This window comes from Adiantum capillus-veneris, chromosome 27 (assembly GCF_014529385.1).
Source record: "Adiantum capillus-veneris isolate H3 chromosome 27, ASM1452938v2, whole genome shotgun sequence".
In the NCBI taxonomy this organism is placed as follows: domain Eukaryota; kingdom Viridiplantae; phylum Streptophyta; class Polypodiopsida; order Polypodiales; family Pteridaceae; genus Adiantum; species Adiantum capillus-veneris.
The window spans coordinates 52,109,918-52,125,463 of NC_140957.1; the positions used below are offsets into that span (position 1 = coordinate 52,109,918).

The following is a 15,546-nucleotide window of genomic DNA, read 5'->3' on the forward strand; positions in this document are numbered from 1 at the left end:
ACACAAATGTATCATAATCAATTCGCGTTATTGTTACGTTGGATTTAATCTCTGATCAAAACAATAAAGACTTGGATGGTTTTGGGGGGTGTGGTGGTTTGGGTGGGGGGGGGAGGAGATTCTAACGCATAGGAGCATTCCCAAGAGACCTCAAAGATATATCCAACAGGTCTTGAGACTATTACTTGCAGAGGGAGATAAGATAACCAATCTACCATATCTGAGAGAGAGAGAGAGAGAGAGAGAGAGAGAGAGAGAGAGAGAGAGAGAGAGTTGCAAGACAAAAACTTCAATAACAAACACATACAAGCCTCTAGCAGATACAGTGCATGGACCATTTGGCCAAGCATTAAATTACAAATGCCTAGACAAAGACACAAGATATTTTAGCACCACATCTAGCATGGACCAATTCACCATGCATGGAAAACAAGTGCATATACACTATGTGAACATGGTGAATGAAGTCCAAAGCCCGCCAATTTCAGTAGAGAAAAATTATCTTCTCAAACCCTTTCTCCAACTAGATATCTTGCAGCCTGTAGTGCAAAATAGGTCAATATTATGTTTGCACCGGCTCGCTTAATGCAGAGAAGAGACTCCAAAATGGCTTTCTTCTCATCCAGCATTCCTTGCGCGGCTGCAGCTCTTATCATTGAATACTCACCAGACACCTGCTTCCAAATTCAAAGTTGCTCTTACATCATCATCTACAACAATATGACAAGGAGCACATAATGCGTTTTAGTCTAGCTTCACAGAAAATGCACCTGATATGCTGAGATGGGCAAAGGTGATGAATCGTGCAAAAGTTTGATAACATCCAGATATGGCATGGCAGGTTTCACCTGAAAGAAAAAAGTAAGCACGTGTGAGCAATTAATATAATGCAATCTCTCTCTCTCTCTCTCTCTCTCTCTCTCTCTCTCTCTCTCTCTCTCTCTCTTAAACAACTCAACAACCTTAAGGGATGCTCCGAGGCAAGATACCTGTGACCGTGGGGATGTATAAGGACTGAAAAGGCCGTAGGCTAAGGCAAAATACAAAACAGAGTTTGTAAGCACGATCACCAACTCGTTTGAGTATCTTGAAAGGCCCACAATATCTCCAAGATAATTTAGGTGTTGGTCCAGTCTTCAAACTTTCTAAATGCTCTGGCACATGCAAAAATACCTCTTCCCCTTTCGTGAAGGTAACATTCCGCCGTTCTCGTCAACGTAGTTCTTATACCGATCCTGCGCTTGTCGGACATTCTGACGAGCAAGTTTCAGCATATCCAATTGATTTTGAATAATGTCACGTGACACATCCAACCTTATGTGTCCGTGGACAAGCTACAGCATGACCAGGGTTCAGTTCAATCAAGTCAGTCTACAATAGGAAGTGATCTGGCACTTTTGTGAGTCTGTTCGCAGACCGTGGCATATCCTCTGGTTGCACACAGCATGACCATCAGATTCCAGTCAGATCTCATCAGTACCATTTTTACAGTGCATAGGCCTATTTTCCCTATTTTTGACATTTTTCACTTGTTATTTTTAAGTGACTTTTGTTGAAAAGTAGGTAGGGCAATTTTGCTAAGTTTGTATAAATAGAAACCTAGCGCTAGCACTTTCTGGCAGAAGAGGTAGCAGGAGCACCTTGCTCAACACGTAACTTCTCAGCAGAACCCAAGAGGCCTAGCGTTTTTGCTCCACAGCAGCAACCTAGGGTTTTTGACCAGATCAGCCAACGTTTTTGCACTTGCAGATTCCGGCGAGCAAAACATCAGATCAGCCTAGCGTTTTGCATTTGCAGGACAACCGGCGACAGATTTGCAGATTTCCAGCCCTAGCGTTTTTGCATCTGCATCATAACACAACGTTTTGCATATTCTCCGCGACAACATCAAGAAACCTCAGCGTTTCCAGTTTTCAGCCTTAGCACTCGCAGAAGAACCCCCGAACCTCGCAGATCTCACCTTCCCGCAGTGGTTCCTCGCCGCACGGTCAGTTTCCGCAAGGTTTACAATTTCCGCCCGGAAAACGCAGATTTCAGCATCTGCGTTTTCAGCGCGTTGTCGTTGCATCGTCGTCACCGACATAGAGTCAGAACTCAGCAGATAAAGATTTGCAGATTTCAGCCCTTAGAGCTTCCAGATTTCAGCCCGTCTCGTCGTCGTCCTCATCGTCGTCGACATTGTCGGCAAGTCCAAGCATTGTAGAGATTTGTGCAATCATAAGTAGACCGCTCTCGCCATAGAGAGTGGGGCCTTCGGAGGAGGGTTTTTACGTCTCTGGTGTCGTATTCTCTTCTCTATCTCTCAGTCTCATGCACTTCCATTCACAGTGTCCATTCACTTTGTTTGTGTCCATTGCACTCTCTCACTAAAGGAACGGAAGGCTCTCCCTTCCGTAGGTAAAAGGAACCCTTGAGCACAGTTTGGAGCACTCATCTTGAGCAAAGTTCAACATTCATTCCGTTGCACCTTACATTGGTATCAGAGCTTTGACAGTGTTCTGTATCACTCAAGGAAAGAACCACAAGAACCACTGATTTTTTTTTTGCTTGTTGAGGTCACACGAACCCAAGTTCACTTGGGCGTATCGATTCCTAATCGTGTTTTGAAGAGTGACAAGAATCCCAGGAAAGAAGGGCTTGTCCAGCCTCCCCTTGTGCCTCTTTTCACTCATTGACAGCGGACCGTGCACTTAGCGGCCGGCCAATCGACGTGAGGTGGGAAAAAGCAACCTTCGTGTGAGCGCAAGGCTGCCAAGGGGTGCAACCGCGGAAAAGAGCAGAACTCGGGTGAAGAGAAGATCCTTCTCGAACACAGATTGCAAGCGAAAGAAGAACCTCAAGAACTCAAGACACCCAAGAACACAAGACCCTCAAGAACCCAAGTTCCTCGTGATCTTAAGAACCAAAGATCATAGTGCATGGTCATCACCCAAAGCGGAATGGATACTTCACATACAGGTGGTGAGCATGAGAGAGGCGAAAAAGAATTTTCCCCACCATAAGGTTTTTCCGACCCTCCCCCTTTCCCATCTACGTCAAGGATTACACTAACTCCTATGGAGGAGTTGGACCAGATGTTTATGGAAAGGAAGTTAGAACGCGAAGCAAGAAATGCAGAAAGAATGGCAGAATTTGATCGTGAATGCAAAGAAAGAAAAGCAGAAATGGATCGCAGACACACAGAAAGAAAAGCAGAAATGGATCGTAGACAGAAAGGCAGCCATAGAGCGTGAGCAAGAGTTCTAGCGACTCTTTTCTCAAGTTCAGGCACAGATGCAAGAGATTTGGGGAAAGGAGACTCTCTTAGTCTCTTCTTCTCCAAAGCATGACACACAAGATTTGCAGGATGAGAAGCATGATGATTTGAATGACAATGATTTGCATGATGATTTGAATGATAATGATGAGCATGATGATGTGGATGACAATGACAAGCATGATGATTTGCATGATCAAGATGTGATTTCTCACAAGTATGATGAGTTGCATGAAGATGACGTGATTGTTCACAAGAAGGATGATGTGTTAGTTGATACTTTCTCTAGTGAAGCTAACCTCATTGTAGATTCGATCAATCACGAAGGATCGATCTTGGCTCTCGAGCCTAGGTCCAAAGAACCCTTACAGGAAGTATTATGTGTTCCCATGATTAGTATGCATGCATTGTACGAGTGTTTCATTCGTGATCGTTTCTTGTATTTTAGTCAGTGTCTTTATGTGATCCCTTTTCCTAGGCATGACATATTGTACGTTGAGCACGTTTCACTCATGAATGAACATGAATGTATGTGGATTATTCATGAAAAGTATGCATTCAAGGAAGTCACATTCCATGTCTCTTCTTTGGCATGACACATTTGTAGAAAGAGAACAAGAAAGTATGAACACCAAGCATGGGCATTTTTGTTGTGAATTGCCACAGTTGATTACTTTAGATCAAAAGAGAAAGATTCGATCTCATTGTTTGCGTGTGTGTGGTGAACGGTTTGGCACTCCGTCTCTTTGTTCATCTACATTGCATGCTTTGACGAAGACAAGTTTCCAGTCACTTTACATGGAATAGCTATTTTCATGATTTTGTGTTGGAAATGGTTTCAGGAATTTTCAACCATGGAGATTCTTGAAGAAGAAAGAAGCATGACTCTAGACGAAGTTGAAGCATTGAAGGAGCCACAGAAGACTTTGTGTCGCTTTCGGCGCGGCCCAGAGAAGCAAGCGTTGCAAACCTTTATGAAGTTCAAGTACCGCACGACCCACACATCAGAGTGGGCCGGCAAAGAGTCCCTTCCAGGATTACGGATGCTATTTGCGATCTCCCTCGACGCCACACAATTCGGTACCAGTACCTCACTTTGAAAAGAAGGGGATGTCACGTGACACATCCAACCCTATGTGTCCGTGGACAAGCTCCAGCATGACCAAGGTTCAGTTCAGTCAAGTCAGTCTAGAATAGGAAGTGATCTGGCACTTTTGTGAGTCTGTTGTAGACCGTGCATGTCCAGACACTTAGATTAGATGCATATCCTCTGGTTGCACACAGCATGACCATCAGATTCCATTTAGATCCCATCAATACCAGTTTTACAGTGCATAGGCCTATTTTCCCTATTTTTGACATTTTTCACTTATTATTTTTAAGTGACTTTTGTTGGAAAGTAGATAGGGCAATTTTGCTAAGTTTGTATAAATAGAAACCTAGTGCTAGCACTTTCTGACATAAGAGGTAGCAAGAGCACCTTGCTCAACAGGCAACTTCTCAGCAGAACCCAAGAGGCCTAGCGTTTTTGCTCCATAGCAACAACCTAGCGTTTTGGACCAAATCAGCCAGTGTTTTTGCAGTTGCAAATTCCGGCAACAGCAGAACATCAGATCAACCTAGTGTTTTGCATTTGTAGGACAATCGGACAGATTTGCAGATTTCCAGCCCTAGCGTTTTTGCATCTGCATCATAACCCAGCGTTTTGCAGATTCTCCGCGACTGAACATCAAGAAACCTCAGCGTTTTCAGTTTTCAGCCTTAGCACTCGCAGAAGAACCCCCGAACCTCGCATATCTCACCTTCCCGCAGCAGTTCTTGGCCGCACGGTCAGTTTCCGCAAGGTTTACAGTTTCAGCCCGGAAAATGCAGATTTCAGCATCTGCGTTTTCAACGCGTTGTCGTTGCATCATCGTCATCGCCGTCATCACAGACATACAGTCAGAATTCAGCAGATAAAGATTTGCAGATTTCAGCCCTTAGAGTTTCCAGATTTCAGCCCGTCTCGTCGTCGCCCTCATCGTCGTCGACATCGTCGGCAAGTCCAAGCATTGTATAGATTTGTGCAATCATAAGTAGACCGCTCTCACCATAGAGAGTGGGGCCTTCGGAGGAGGGTTTTTACAACGTCTCTGGTGTCGTATTCTCTTCTCTATCTCTCAGTCTCATGCACTTCCATTCACAGTGTCCATTCACTTTGTTTGTGTCCATTGTACTCTCTCACTAAAGGAATGGAAGGCTCTCCCTTCCGTAAGTAAAAGGAACCCTTGAGCACAGTTCGGAGCACTTATCTTGAGCAAAGTTCAACATTCATTCCGTTGCACCTTACAGATAAAATTCTTAACCTGTTGGATTTTTTTGGTTGCCAACTGTAACCGGCCTGTTAACTTCAAAAAGGGAGGTAGACTTAACTTCAAACCTTGATTTAGCTTTCACCCATTATTAGTCGTCTATTCTGGATACAGATGCTAGAATGCATCTGTATGTGAGTCAGACACTAGATTGGCCCCTAAATAGACGCCCCTTTCGGTATTTCTTTATTCTTTTACAGTTAAGAGGAAGTACAAAGAGTGCTTATAGCACTAAACCTGTATCCCACAGTTCTTAACCTGTATCCCGCAGTTTCTATCTTGTTTGGAGGAATTTGGGCAGCATAACGACGCAGAACCCTGCCCAAAACAATTTGCAAGTAGGGAATCCTAAGAAGACCACTGTCCTTGTTCCGATTCCACCTTTAATTGACCAAAACAGAGCATAACCAGCCTCTGTAATTTCTGGTTATTGACTGGTTTTTCTCTGTTTTCAGCTCCCTGTAGCCCCTGCACTGTTCCCTGCACCTTGGGCTAGTTGCCCCTTGAATCTGGAAGGATTCAGGGCATCGAAACAGTCCCAAATCTACAAAAGTCAGAGTTCCGGGAATCCTAATCTGTATCCAGCAATACAACACCTGTTTTGGCTAAATTTTGGCAACACAACGACCCCAAAACTTGCGCAAAACCAATTCCCCTGTTGGAACTCACTTCCACTAGCATAAACCCTCTGATTCCAACTCAAAAAGAGCAATTACAGCTCGCTGGAATTTCTGGTTTTTCAATTGTTTTGAGCCCCAACACTTCTCAAAAGTGTTCTCTGACAATTGGGCACTGTTCCCAATGCATTAGGCATCCATACGGCTGCAAAACAGTAAATTTCAGACCGCTGTATTTTCTGGTTAGGACCTGTTTTTGACCTAATTTCAGTTGTCAACTGTCCATGCACTGTTCCCAATGCCTTGGACTACGTGTCCCTTGATTTTGGCATGATTCCGAGCACAAAACAGTCCCAAAACAACCCAAAATCAGCAATAAAACAGTTCTGATTTTTGTGTGTTTACTTGAGAGGCTATCACCCTCTCGTTTCCCTGCTTTGGAGTAGCGGTTAGCTACTCATGTTCCTGTTCAGGGAGGCTCTTGCCTCTGCAATAGAGCATCAAACCACAAGACTGTACATGGTCAATCTGATGAGCCCACTAGAGGGGCATAACCATAAAGAACAAGGGAGAGAGAGAGCAGTGAGAGGTGTGCACGTCATAACATCCTGCACCTCACTGTACATAGAGGGTAAGCCAGCACTCCATTGAAGCTCTCCCACCTGTGACAACACTCAAAAACGAGCTCACAGCTGAAAATCACGTTTTTGCCTTCTCTTTAAGTAGTAAACTGGCCTCAGAGTGCCAAGTGTCACTCATTTGTGCATTTTCCTGCTTTAGACCCTCGGGTCTAAAAATATCTCACCTGCAGCCTCTGTTGACTTGGCCACAGAGTAACAAAATGATCCCCAGGTCAAACTGCACGTAATCACGCAAAGACATTTAGCCGTCCAAAAATAACAATCCCTAAAATTTAGGAGTTTCTGTCATTACATTCTTCTAGGTCATCTGACCCTCTTTGTACACTGCAGCCACACCCAGAACTGAAATGTAGCCTATGTAGCAAAGGATTCCGCTTTGGCTGGCTAATGACCCCACTTTGGTTAACCATAGTCCTTGTCCAACCTTAGTGCTCTTTAGCCCTCAGGCTTGGACTCTCTCTGAACAATTCCACACTAACTATGCAATGCAGGGCACTTAGATTTCCAGAGGGGTGTTTCCAAAAGGTAAAACAAACAAAATTCCCCAAAGAAAGAGAAAATAAACAAAAATGGAATTGCCAATGCCTTGGACTACGTGCCCCTTGATTCTGGCATGATTCCGAGCACAAAAACGGTTCCAAAACAGCCCAAAATCAGCAATAAAACAGTGCTGATTTTTGTGTGTTTACTTGAGAGGTTATCACCCTGTCGTTTCCCTGCTTTGGAGTAGTAGTTAGCTACTCCAGTTCCTGTTCAGGGAGGCTCTTGCCTCAGCAATAGAGCATCAAACCACAAGGCTGTACATGGTCAATCTGATGAGTCCACTAGAGGGGCATAACCATAAAGAACAGGGGAGAGAGAGAGCAGTGAGAGGTGTGCACGTCATGACATCTTGCACCTCACTGTACATAGAGGGTAAGCAGCACTCCATTGAAGCTCTCCCACCTGTGACAGCACTCAAAAACGAGCTCACAGCTAAAAATCACGTTTTTGCCTTCTCTTTAAGTAGTAAATTGGCCTCAGAGTGCCAAGTGTCACTCATTTGTGCATTTTCCCGCTTTAGACCCTCGGGTTTAAAAATATCTCACCTGCAGCCTCTGTTGACTTGGCCACAGAGTTACAAAATGATCCCCGTGTCAAATTGCATGTAATGACGCGAAGACATTTTGCCGTCCAAAAATAGCAGTCCCTAAAATTTAGGAGTTTCTGCCATTACATTCTTCTAGGTCATCTGACCCTCTTTGTACACTGCAGCCACACCCAGAACTGAAATGTAGCCTATGTAGCAAAGGATTTCGCTTTGGCTGGCCAATGACACCACTTTGGCTAACCATAGTCCTTGTCCAACCTTAGTGCTCTTTAGCCCTCAGGCCTGGACTCTGTGAACAGTTCCACACTGGCTATGCAATGTAGGGCAGTTAGATTTCCAGAGGGGTGTCTCCAAAAGGTAAAACAAACGAAATTCCCCAAAGAAAGAGAAAATAAACAAAAATGGAATTGCCACTGACTGGTGGCATACACCCCTCTTGAAATCTCAAACGTCCTCATTTGCACCTATGTCGTACATGCTTACAGTGAGCACTCGGGTGTCCGGACACCGTGTTGACACATGTACGACGCATACATGCTCACAGTCAACACCTCCTTGACACATGTATTTCCTGCGTGTGAACCCTGTCCCAATGACATAGTGGAAGCGTCACACTCTGCCATCGCTTTGAGTCCATAACTTTCCAATGACAAAATGGAAGCGTCACATTTTGCCACCGTCTTTTAGTACACGTTGGATCCAGTAACCTTTCGAGCATACCCAAACCGACAGTTTAAGAATGCAGTTACACATGTACTCTTCAATAGAAATAATTGTTGTACCCTTGACAAACTGACAAGAAATACTCACTTCTATAGCACTAAACAAACTTTTGGACATTCCATAAGAGCAATTGCCAAACTGACAATCTGTACAGCTCTAACATTCATGTAACATGCACTTCATTTGAGCTCATTGTAAGTAACATGTACATCATTTCTTTCAGAAGCGATTGTCACACTGACAATCCATGTAGCTCTAAATCTCAAGGGGTCAAGGTAGGTTGCAAACCAAGGTTTTAAGTTCCCATACTTTTAGTGACTCTGCAAGTTCACTTTTTTCCATCCACTTGACATCCAGAGGTGAATAGCTTTTGAACTTTACCAAACAGCACCTTGCAACCTTGCTTTTTCTTTTCTTTCTTTATGTGCCAAAATCTGTTCCGGGACCAAGATCTCGTCAAGTTCCTCGACTTCCGGCTGATCTTCAACTGGCATATCTTCTAGCACATCACCCACATAGGGTCTGAGAAGACTCACGTGAAACGCATTGTGAATCTTCCAACTCTCAGGCAAATTCACCCTTTATGCAATATCACTAATTTGCATACTGAGCATCGAAAACAATCTTTCTCTGCTCTTCATCTTGATCTTTGGAGATTAACTTGTGATCTACCCTTATGCTGTCACTTTTATTGGGCTGAGAATTCTCTTTTTGACCCAATTTTGGCAGCATAACTGTAGTAGAAACCTTCACAACCAAAAATCCGCATATCCAAGTGATTATCCACACATAATAGAGCACTTTTGCAAACCTGTCCTGGAAATTCAGCACGCTGAATTCTCTGTTTTTAGCTCCTAAAATGCTCCAGATCACTTGTATTACTGTCCTCTAGCTTCCCCGAAGCTCTTGGGACAAAAAGGCATCAAATAGGGTCAAAATCCTAAATCTGTAGAAAAATACAGCAAGCCGTATTTTTTTCTTTCGGGCTCTGTTTTGCGTGCCAATCGCACCAATTCGTAGCCTTTGATCTTCTACATCAGCAGGACTACTTACCCTTTGATTTACACGAGATTTCTCGCAAGAAATCTTGTTAAATCATCCTATACCTGTTTTGAATTAGCCTTTAGCTAATTCGGTACCTGTATGAAATCATTCCAAGTGGAAGGAGTCTGTCCTTGTAACAACAGTGTATTCCACCACTGACTTGCATTTTTTTTTTCAGAAAAGTGGCAGCTTTCCTGACTTTAAATGCTCCTTTCAACAAATGCTTTGTCAAACTGTTCGAGGAAAGAGAAAACCTTTGTCCTCTCATCAAAGCCATTGAATGTGTCAATGGACTCACTGACCATCTTCTTTGTATGGCTTTAGCTTATCCATTGACTCCAAATTGTCAAAAGAGACAATTTGCATAATGGGTACACCTGTGGGAGCCATTTGTACTCCCTGGCCAGTAACATGTTGATGTCCAGGTGTCATATTCACTGATGGGATTGAAAAACCAGCCATACCCAAGTTGCCTTGTGACACCCCAAACTGACCTTGTGTGCCCTGAAATCCTGGGTGCAAACCAATGTTTGCATATATAGGGTTGAGCACCATGCCTTGCATACCCCTAAACACTGTTCCTGGCATGCCAAAACTGCCTTGAACTTGATGTGCTATTGATGAAGATTGTATGAACTCCATAAATCTTGCATTCTCCATCAATTGCTTGAACATGGTCACAGCACTAACAACCTGCAAAGCTTTCTGTGCTTGGCTTGAACTCTCGCCAATTTCATGTGCAGCTGAAATAGGCTGTCTATCCTCTGAAGAGGAACCCTCTTCCTTGTTGCCATCCATCCTGTATCCAAAGAAAGACTCTCGTAGCCTTTCTCACCTGTAAATCCAAAGACAGACTCGTAGCCTTTCTCACCTGTAAATCCACTCGATCTACTTTCAAACTCTCTGTGTTTTCAAGGTCATCCCAAACTCTCTCTGTGTCTTTAACCCAAACTGACCAACGCTCACTTTTTGAGGAAAAAGTGATTGATATCCCGTCGATGGAACCATGTAACCGGCCTGTTAACTTCAAAAAGGGCGGTAGACTTTACTTCAAACCTTGATTTAGCTTTCACCCATTATTAGTCGTCTATTCTACCTGTGCTATAATGACACAAGAGAGGGGAATGGGATATAGATGCTAAAATGCATCTGTATGCGAGTCAGACACTAGATTGGCCCCTAAATAAGCGCCCCTTTCGGTATTTCTTTATTCTTTTAAAGTTAAGAGGAAGTACAAAGAGTGCTTATAGCACTAAACCTGTATCCCGCAATTCTTAACCTGTATCTCGCAGTTTCTATCCTGTTTGGAGGAATTCGGGCAGCATAACGACGCAGAACCCTGCCCAAAACAATTTGCAAGTAGGGAATCCTAAGGAGACCACTGTCCTTGTCCGGATTCCACCTTTAAATGACCAAAACAAAGCATAACCAGCCTCTGTAATTTCTGGTTATTGACTGGATTTTCTCTGTTTTCAGCTCCTTGTAGCCCCTGCACTATTCCCTGCACCTTGGGCTAGTTGCCCCTTGAATCTGGAAGGATTTAGGGCATCGAAACAGTCCCAAATCTACAAAAATCAGAGTTCCGGGAATCCTAATCTGTATCCAGTAATACAACACTTGTTTTGGCTAAATTTTGGCAACACAACGACCCCAAAACTTGCGCGAAACCAATTCCCCTGCTGGAACTCACTTCCACTAGCATAAACCCTCTGATTCCAACTCAAAAAGAGCAATTACAGCTCGCTGGAATTTCTGGTTTTTCACTTGTTTTGAGCCCCAACACTTCTCAAAAGTGTTCTCTGACAATTGGGCACTGTTCCCAATGCATCTGGCATCCATACGGCTGCAAAACGGTAAATTTCAGACCGCTGTATTTTCTGGTTAGGACCTGTTTTTGACCTAATTTCAATTGTCAACTGTCCTTGCACTGTTCCCAATGCCTTGGACTACGTGCCCCTTGATTCTGGCATGATTCTGAGCACAAAACAGTCCCAAAACAGCCCAAAATCAGCAATAAAACAGTGCTGATTTTTGTGTGTTTACTTGAGAGGTTATCACCCTCTCGTTTCCCTGCTTTGGAGTAGCAGTTAGCTACTCCTGTTCCTGTTCAGGGAGGCTCTTGCCTCAGCAATAGAGCATCAAACCACAAGACTATACATGGTCAATCTGATGAGCCCACTAGAGGGGCATAACCATAAAGAATAGGGGAGAGAGAGAGCAGTGAGAGGTGTGCACGTCATGACATCCTGCACCTCACTGTACATAGAGGGTAAGCCAGCACTCCACTGAAGCTCTCCCACCTGTGACAGCACTCAAAAATGAGCTCACAGTTGAAAATCACGTTTTTGCCTTCTCTTTAAGTAGTAAACTGGCCGCAGAGTGCCAAGTGTCACTCATCTGTGCATTTTCCCGCTTTAGACCCTCGGATCTAAAAATATCTCACCTGCAACCTCTATTGACTTGGCCACAGGTAACAAAATGATCCCCATGTCAAACTGCACGTGATGAAGCGAAGATATTTTGCCGTCCAAAAATAGCAGTCCCTAAAATTTAGGAGTTTCTGCCATTACATTCTTCTAGGTCATCTGACCCTCTTTGTACACTGCAGCCACACCCAGAACTGAAATGTAGCCTATGTAGCAAAGGATTTCGCTTTGGCTGGCCAATGACCCCACTTTGGCTAACCATAGTCCTTGTCCAACCTTAGTGTTCTTTAGCCCTTAGGCCTGGAGTCTCTCTGAACAATTCCACACTGGCTATGCAATGTAGGGCAGTTAGATTTCCAGAGGGGTGTTTCCAAAAGGTAAAACAAATGAAATTCCCCAAAGAAAGAGAAAATAAACAAAAATGGAATTGCCACTAGCTAATGACACCAACCCCACCATAACTGGTGACCTAGGTTGAAAACCATACATTAGCGTGAAAGGACTAAATCCAGTCGTGACATGCTTAGCACTGTTGTAAGCAAGCTCAAGAAGAGGTAGGTACTCTTCCCAGTCTGTTTGTTTCTTGTTAACGTGTGCTCGTAGCATATCCTCTAGCACTTGCTTAACCCATCCAGTTTGACCATCTGTTTCTGGATAATCTCTTGTAGTGAAGTTAAGTTGTGTACCCAATCGTTTAATCACAACCCTCCAAAAATGATTGTTAAAGTTGGGATCACGATCACTCACAATGTTACTTGGCAATCCATACAACTTGTACAAATTGTCCACAAATAACTTAGCTAATTCTGGAGTCTTTATGGTTGACATGGATGGAATAAACTTGCATAGTTTAGTCAACCGATCTACGACCTCATACCGTGGTTGGTAAACCCACAATAAAATCCATAGAGATACTTTCCCATTTACCATTGGGAATCTCCAAAGGATGTAAGATTCCTCCTGCTTTCAAGCGCTCTGCTTTGTTAACTTGACATTTTGGCAATGAAAGACATAGTCTTGAATGTCACGTGACACGTCCTACCCTATGTGTCTGTGGACAAGCTACTTCTTCATAACAAGGGTTCCGTCAGTCCAGTCAGTCTAGATTAGCAAGTGTTCTGGCACTTTTGTGAGTCTGTTCGCAGACCCTGCATGCCGAGCACTTAGTGTAGATGCATATCCTCTGGTTGTACACAGCATGATCATAAGCAAACCCATCAGAATCCATCAGAATCCTTCAGGGGAAATTTCCAGTGTATTTGACCTATTTTCCCTAGTTTTGACATTTTTCACTTATTATTTTAAGTGACTTTTGTTGGGAACTGAGTAGGGCAAATTGGGTAAGATAATATATAAGCAAACCAAGGCTAGCACTATTTGGTAGAAGAGCAAGGAGAACACAGGCCACAGGCAACAAGTTCCCCCTCTCTCTCAGCAAGACCAACCCTTGGGCGATTTCCTCCAAGCAAGCATCCTCTAGTGTTTTCATCAACAGGTCCTCATCACCAAGACCTCCCAGCACCTAGCGCTTTTCAGCAAGGTATCATCGCCATCAGCACCCTCACCATTAGCGTTTTCAGCAGGCTTCATCGCCACAAGTTTCCAGAACCCCTAGCGTTTTTCCACATCAGCCGCATAGCCTTTTCCCGGCATTTTCAGCAGTGCAAGAGCTTCAGCAATCAGCGATCAAAGCATCAAGAATTCAGCCATTCCGGATCAGTCAAACCAGCGTTTTTTTGGAGCATTTTCACGGCTGCAAATCAGCGTTTTTGTGGGCAGAAAAACAGCGTTTTTCAGCAGCAGCAGATTTCAGCTCCTGGCGTTTTTGGACAGCAGAACAAGTGTACCCGCTTTCACCCCTTGAATCGGTCTCGTCACCCCCGTCGACGACATCAACCTAGCCTAGACTTGCATCAGTCACATGCATCCACTTTGTACCAGTTTGTGCAATCAATAGTAGACTACTCTCGCCAACGAGTGGGGCCTTCGAAGGAGGGTTTTACGTCTCTGGTGTCGTATTCTCTTCTCTCTCTATCTCTCAGTCTCACACACTCTCATGCACAGTGTCCATTCACTTTGTTAGTGATCATTGCATTCTCTCATTAAGAACGGAAGGCTCTCCCTTCCCTAAGAACAAAAGGAACCTTGAGCACATTACGGAGCACTCATCTTGAGAAAAGTACAACATTCATTCCGCTGCACCTTACATTGGTATCAGAGCTTTGGCAGTGTTATGTAGCACTCGAGGAAAGAACCACAAGAATCACAAGAATTTTTTTTGCTTGTTGAGGTCGCACGAACCCAAGTTCACTTGGGCGTGTCGATTCTTAATCTTGTTTTTGAAGAGTGACAGAAATCCCAAGAAAGAAGGGCTTGTCCAACCTCCCCTTGTGCCTCTTTTCACTCATTGAGAGCGGACCGTGCACTTAGTTACCGGCCAATCGACGTGAGGTGGAAAAAAGCAACCTTGGTGTGAGCGCAAGGCCGCCAAGGGGTGCGCCCGCGGAAAAGAGCAGAACTCGGGTGAAGAGAAGATCCTTCTCAAAGACAGATTGCAAGAAAAAGAAGACCCTCAAGAACCTCAGGACCCTCTAGAACCCAAGAACCCAAGACCCGCAAGAACCCAAGTTCCTCGTGAACTTAAGAACCAAAGATCATAGTGCATGGTCATCACCCGAAGCGGAATGGATACTTCGCATACAAGTGGTGAGCATGGGAGTGGCGAAGAAGATTTTTCCCCACCAGGAGGCTTTTCCGACCCTCCCCCTTCTCCATCTACGCCACGAGTTGTACCAAATCCTATGGAGGCGATGGTCAAGTCGATGTTGGATATGATGGCACAACAACAAGAAGCAAATCGAGTTGCGTTGGCACAACAACAAGAAGCGATTTGCGTTGCGCTGGCACAACAAGAAGCGAATCACGTTGCGCTGGCACAACAAGAAGCGACTCGCATTGCTTTGGAACGCGAGCGCGATGCATGAAAAGAAAGAAAAGCACAAAGAAAGGAGGAAGCCGGAGCAAGACGAGCGGCCTTGGAGGCCGATCGTGAGGTTCAAAGAGACCTACGCACTCAAGAATTGGTTCGACAAGTTCTTGCCTCGAAGTCTGAACCAACCAAAGATGTTAGTAGTTCCTCAAGTGGCGCAAGCCGGGATGCGGACTCCAACAACCCTGTCACAGAGAAGTTGACTTTCAGTAAGTATGATGGTAAGATGGATGCTACGGTTATTCATTCTTGGTTGCATCAATTTAATGCTTATTTTGCGACAACTAAGAAGACAGGAAATAGAAAAGTTTTGACGGTAGACATGTACCTTGCCAGTGATGCCATAAATTGGTACCACGCATCGCAAGAGGCACAGTTGGTTGCGCACCTAGAAGAAGCCGACGAATTC

General features: G+C 44.3%; 1 protein-coding gene across 1 annotated transcript in view; it reads right to left on the reverse strand.

Moving 5' to 3' along the window:
• Window positions 1-273: 273 nt before the first annotated feature.
• HEMB1 (Aldolase superfamily protein) overlaps window positions 274-15,546 on the reverse strand; it is a 32,673-nt gene continuing 17,400 nt past the window's right edge. The window contains exons 11-12 of the mRNA XM_086503104.1: window positions 771-848; window positions 274-674 (exon numbers count right to left, since the gene is read on the reverse strand). Coding sequence (XP_086359230.1) covers window positions 507-674; window positions 771-848 — 246 coding nt within the window. The 3' untranslated portion in view covers window positions 274-506. The remainder of the gene's footprint in view (window positions 675-770; window positions 849-15,546) is intronic.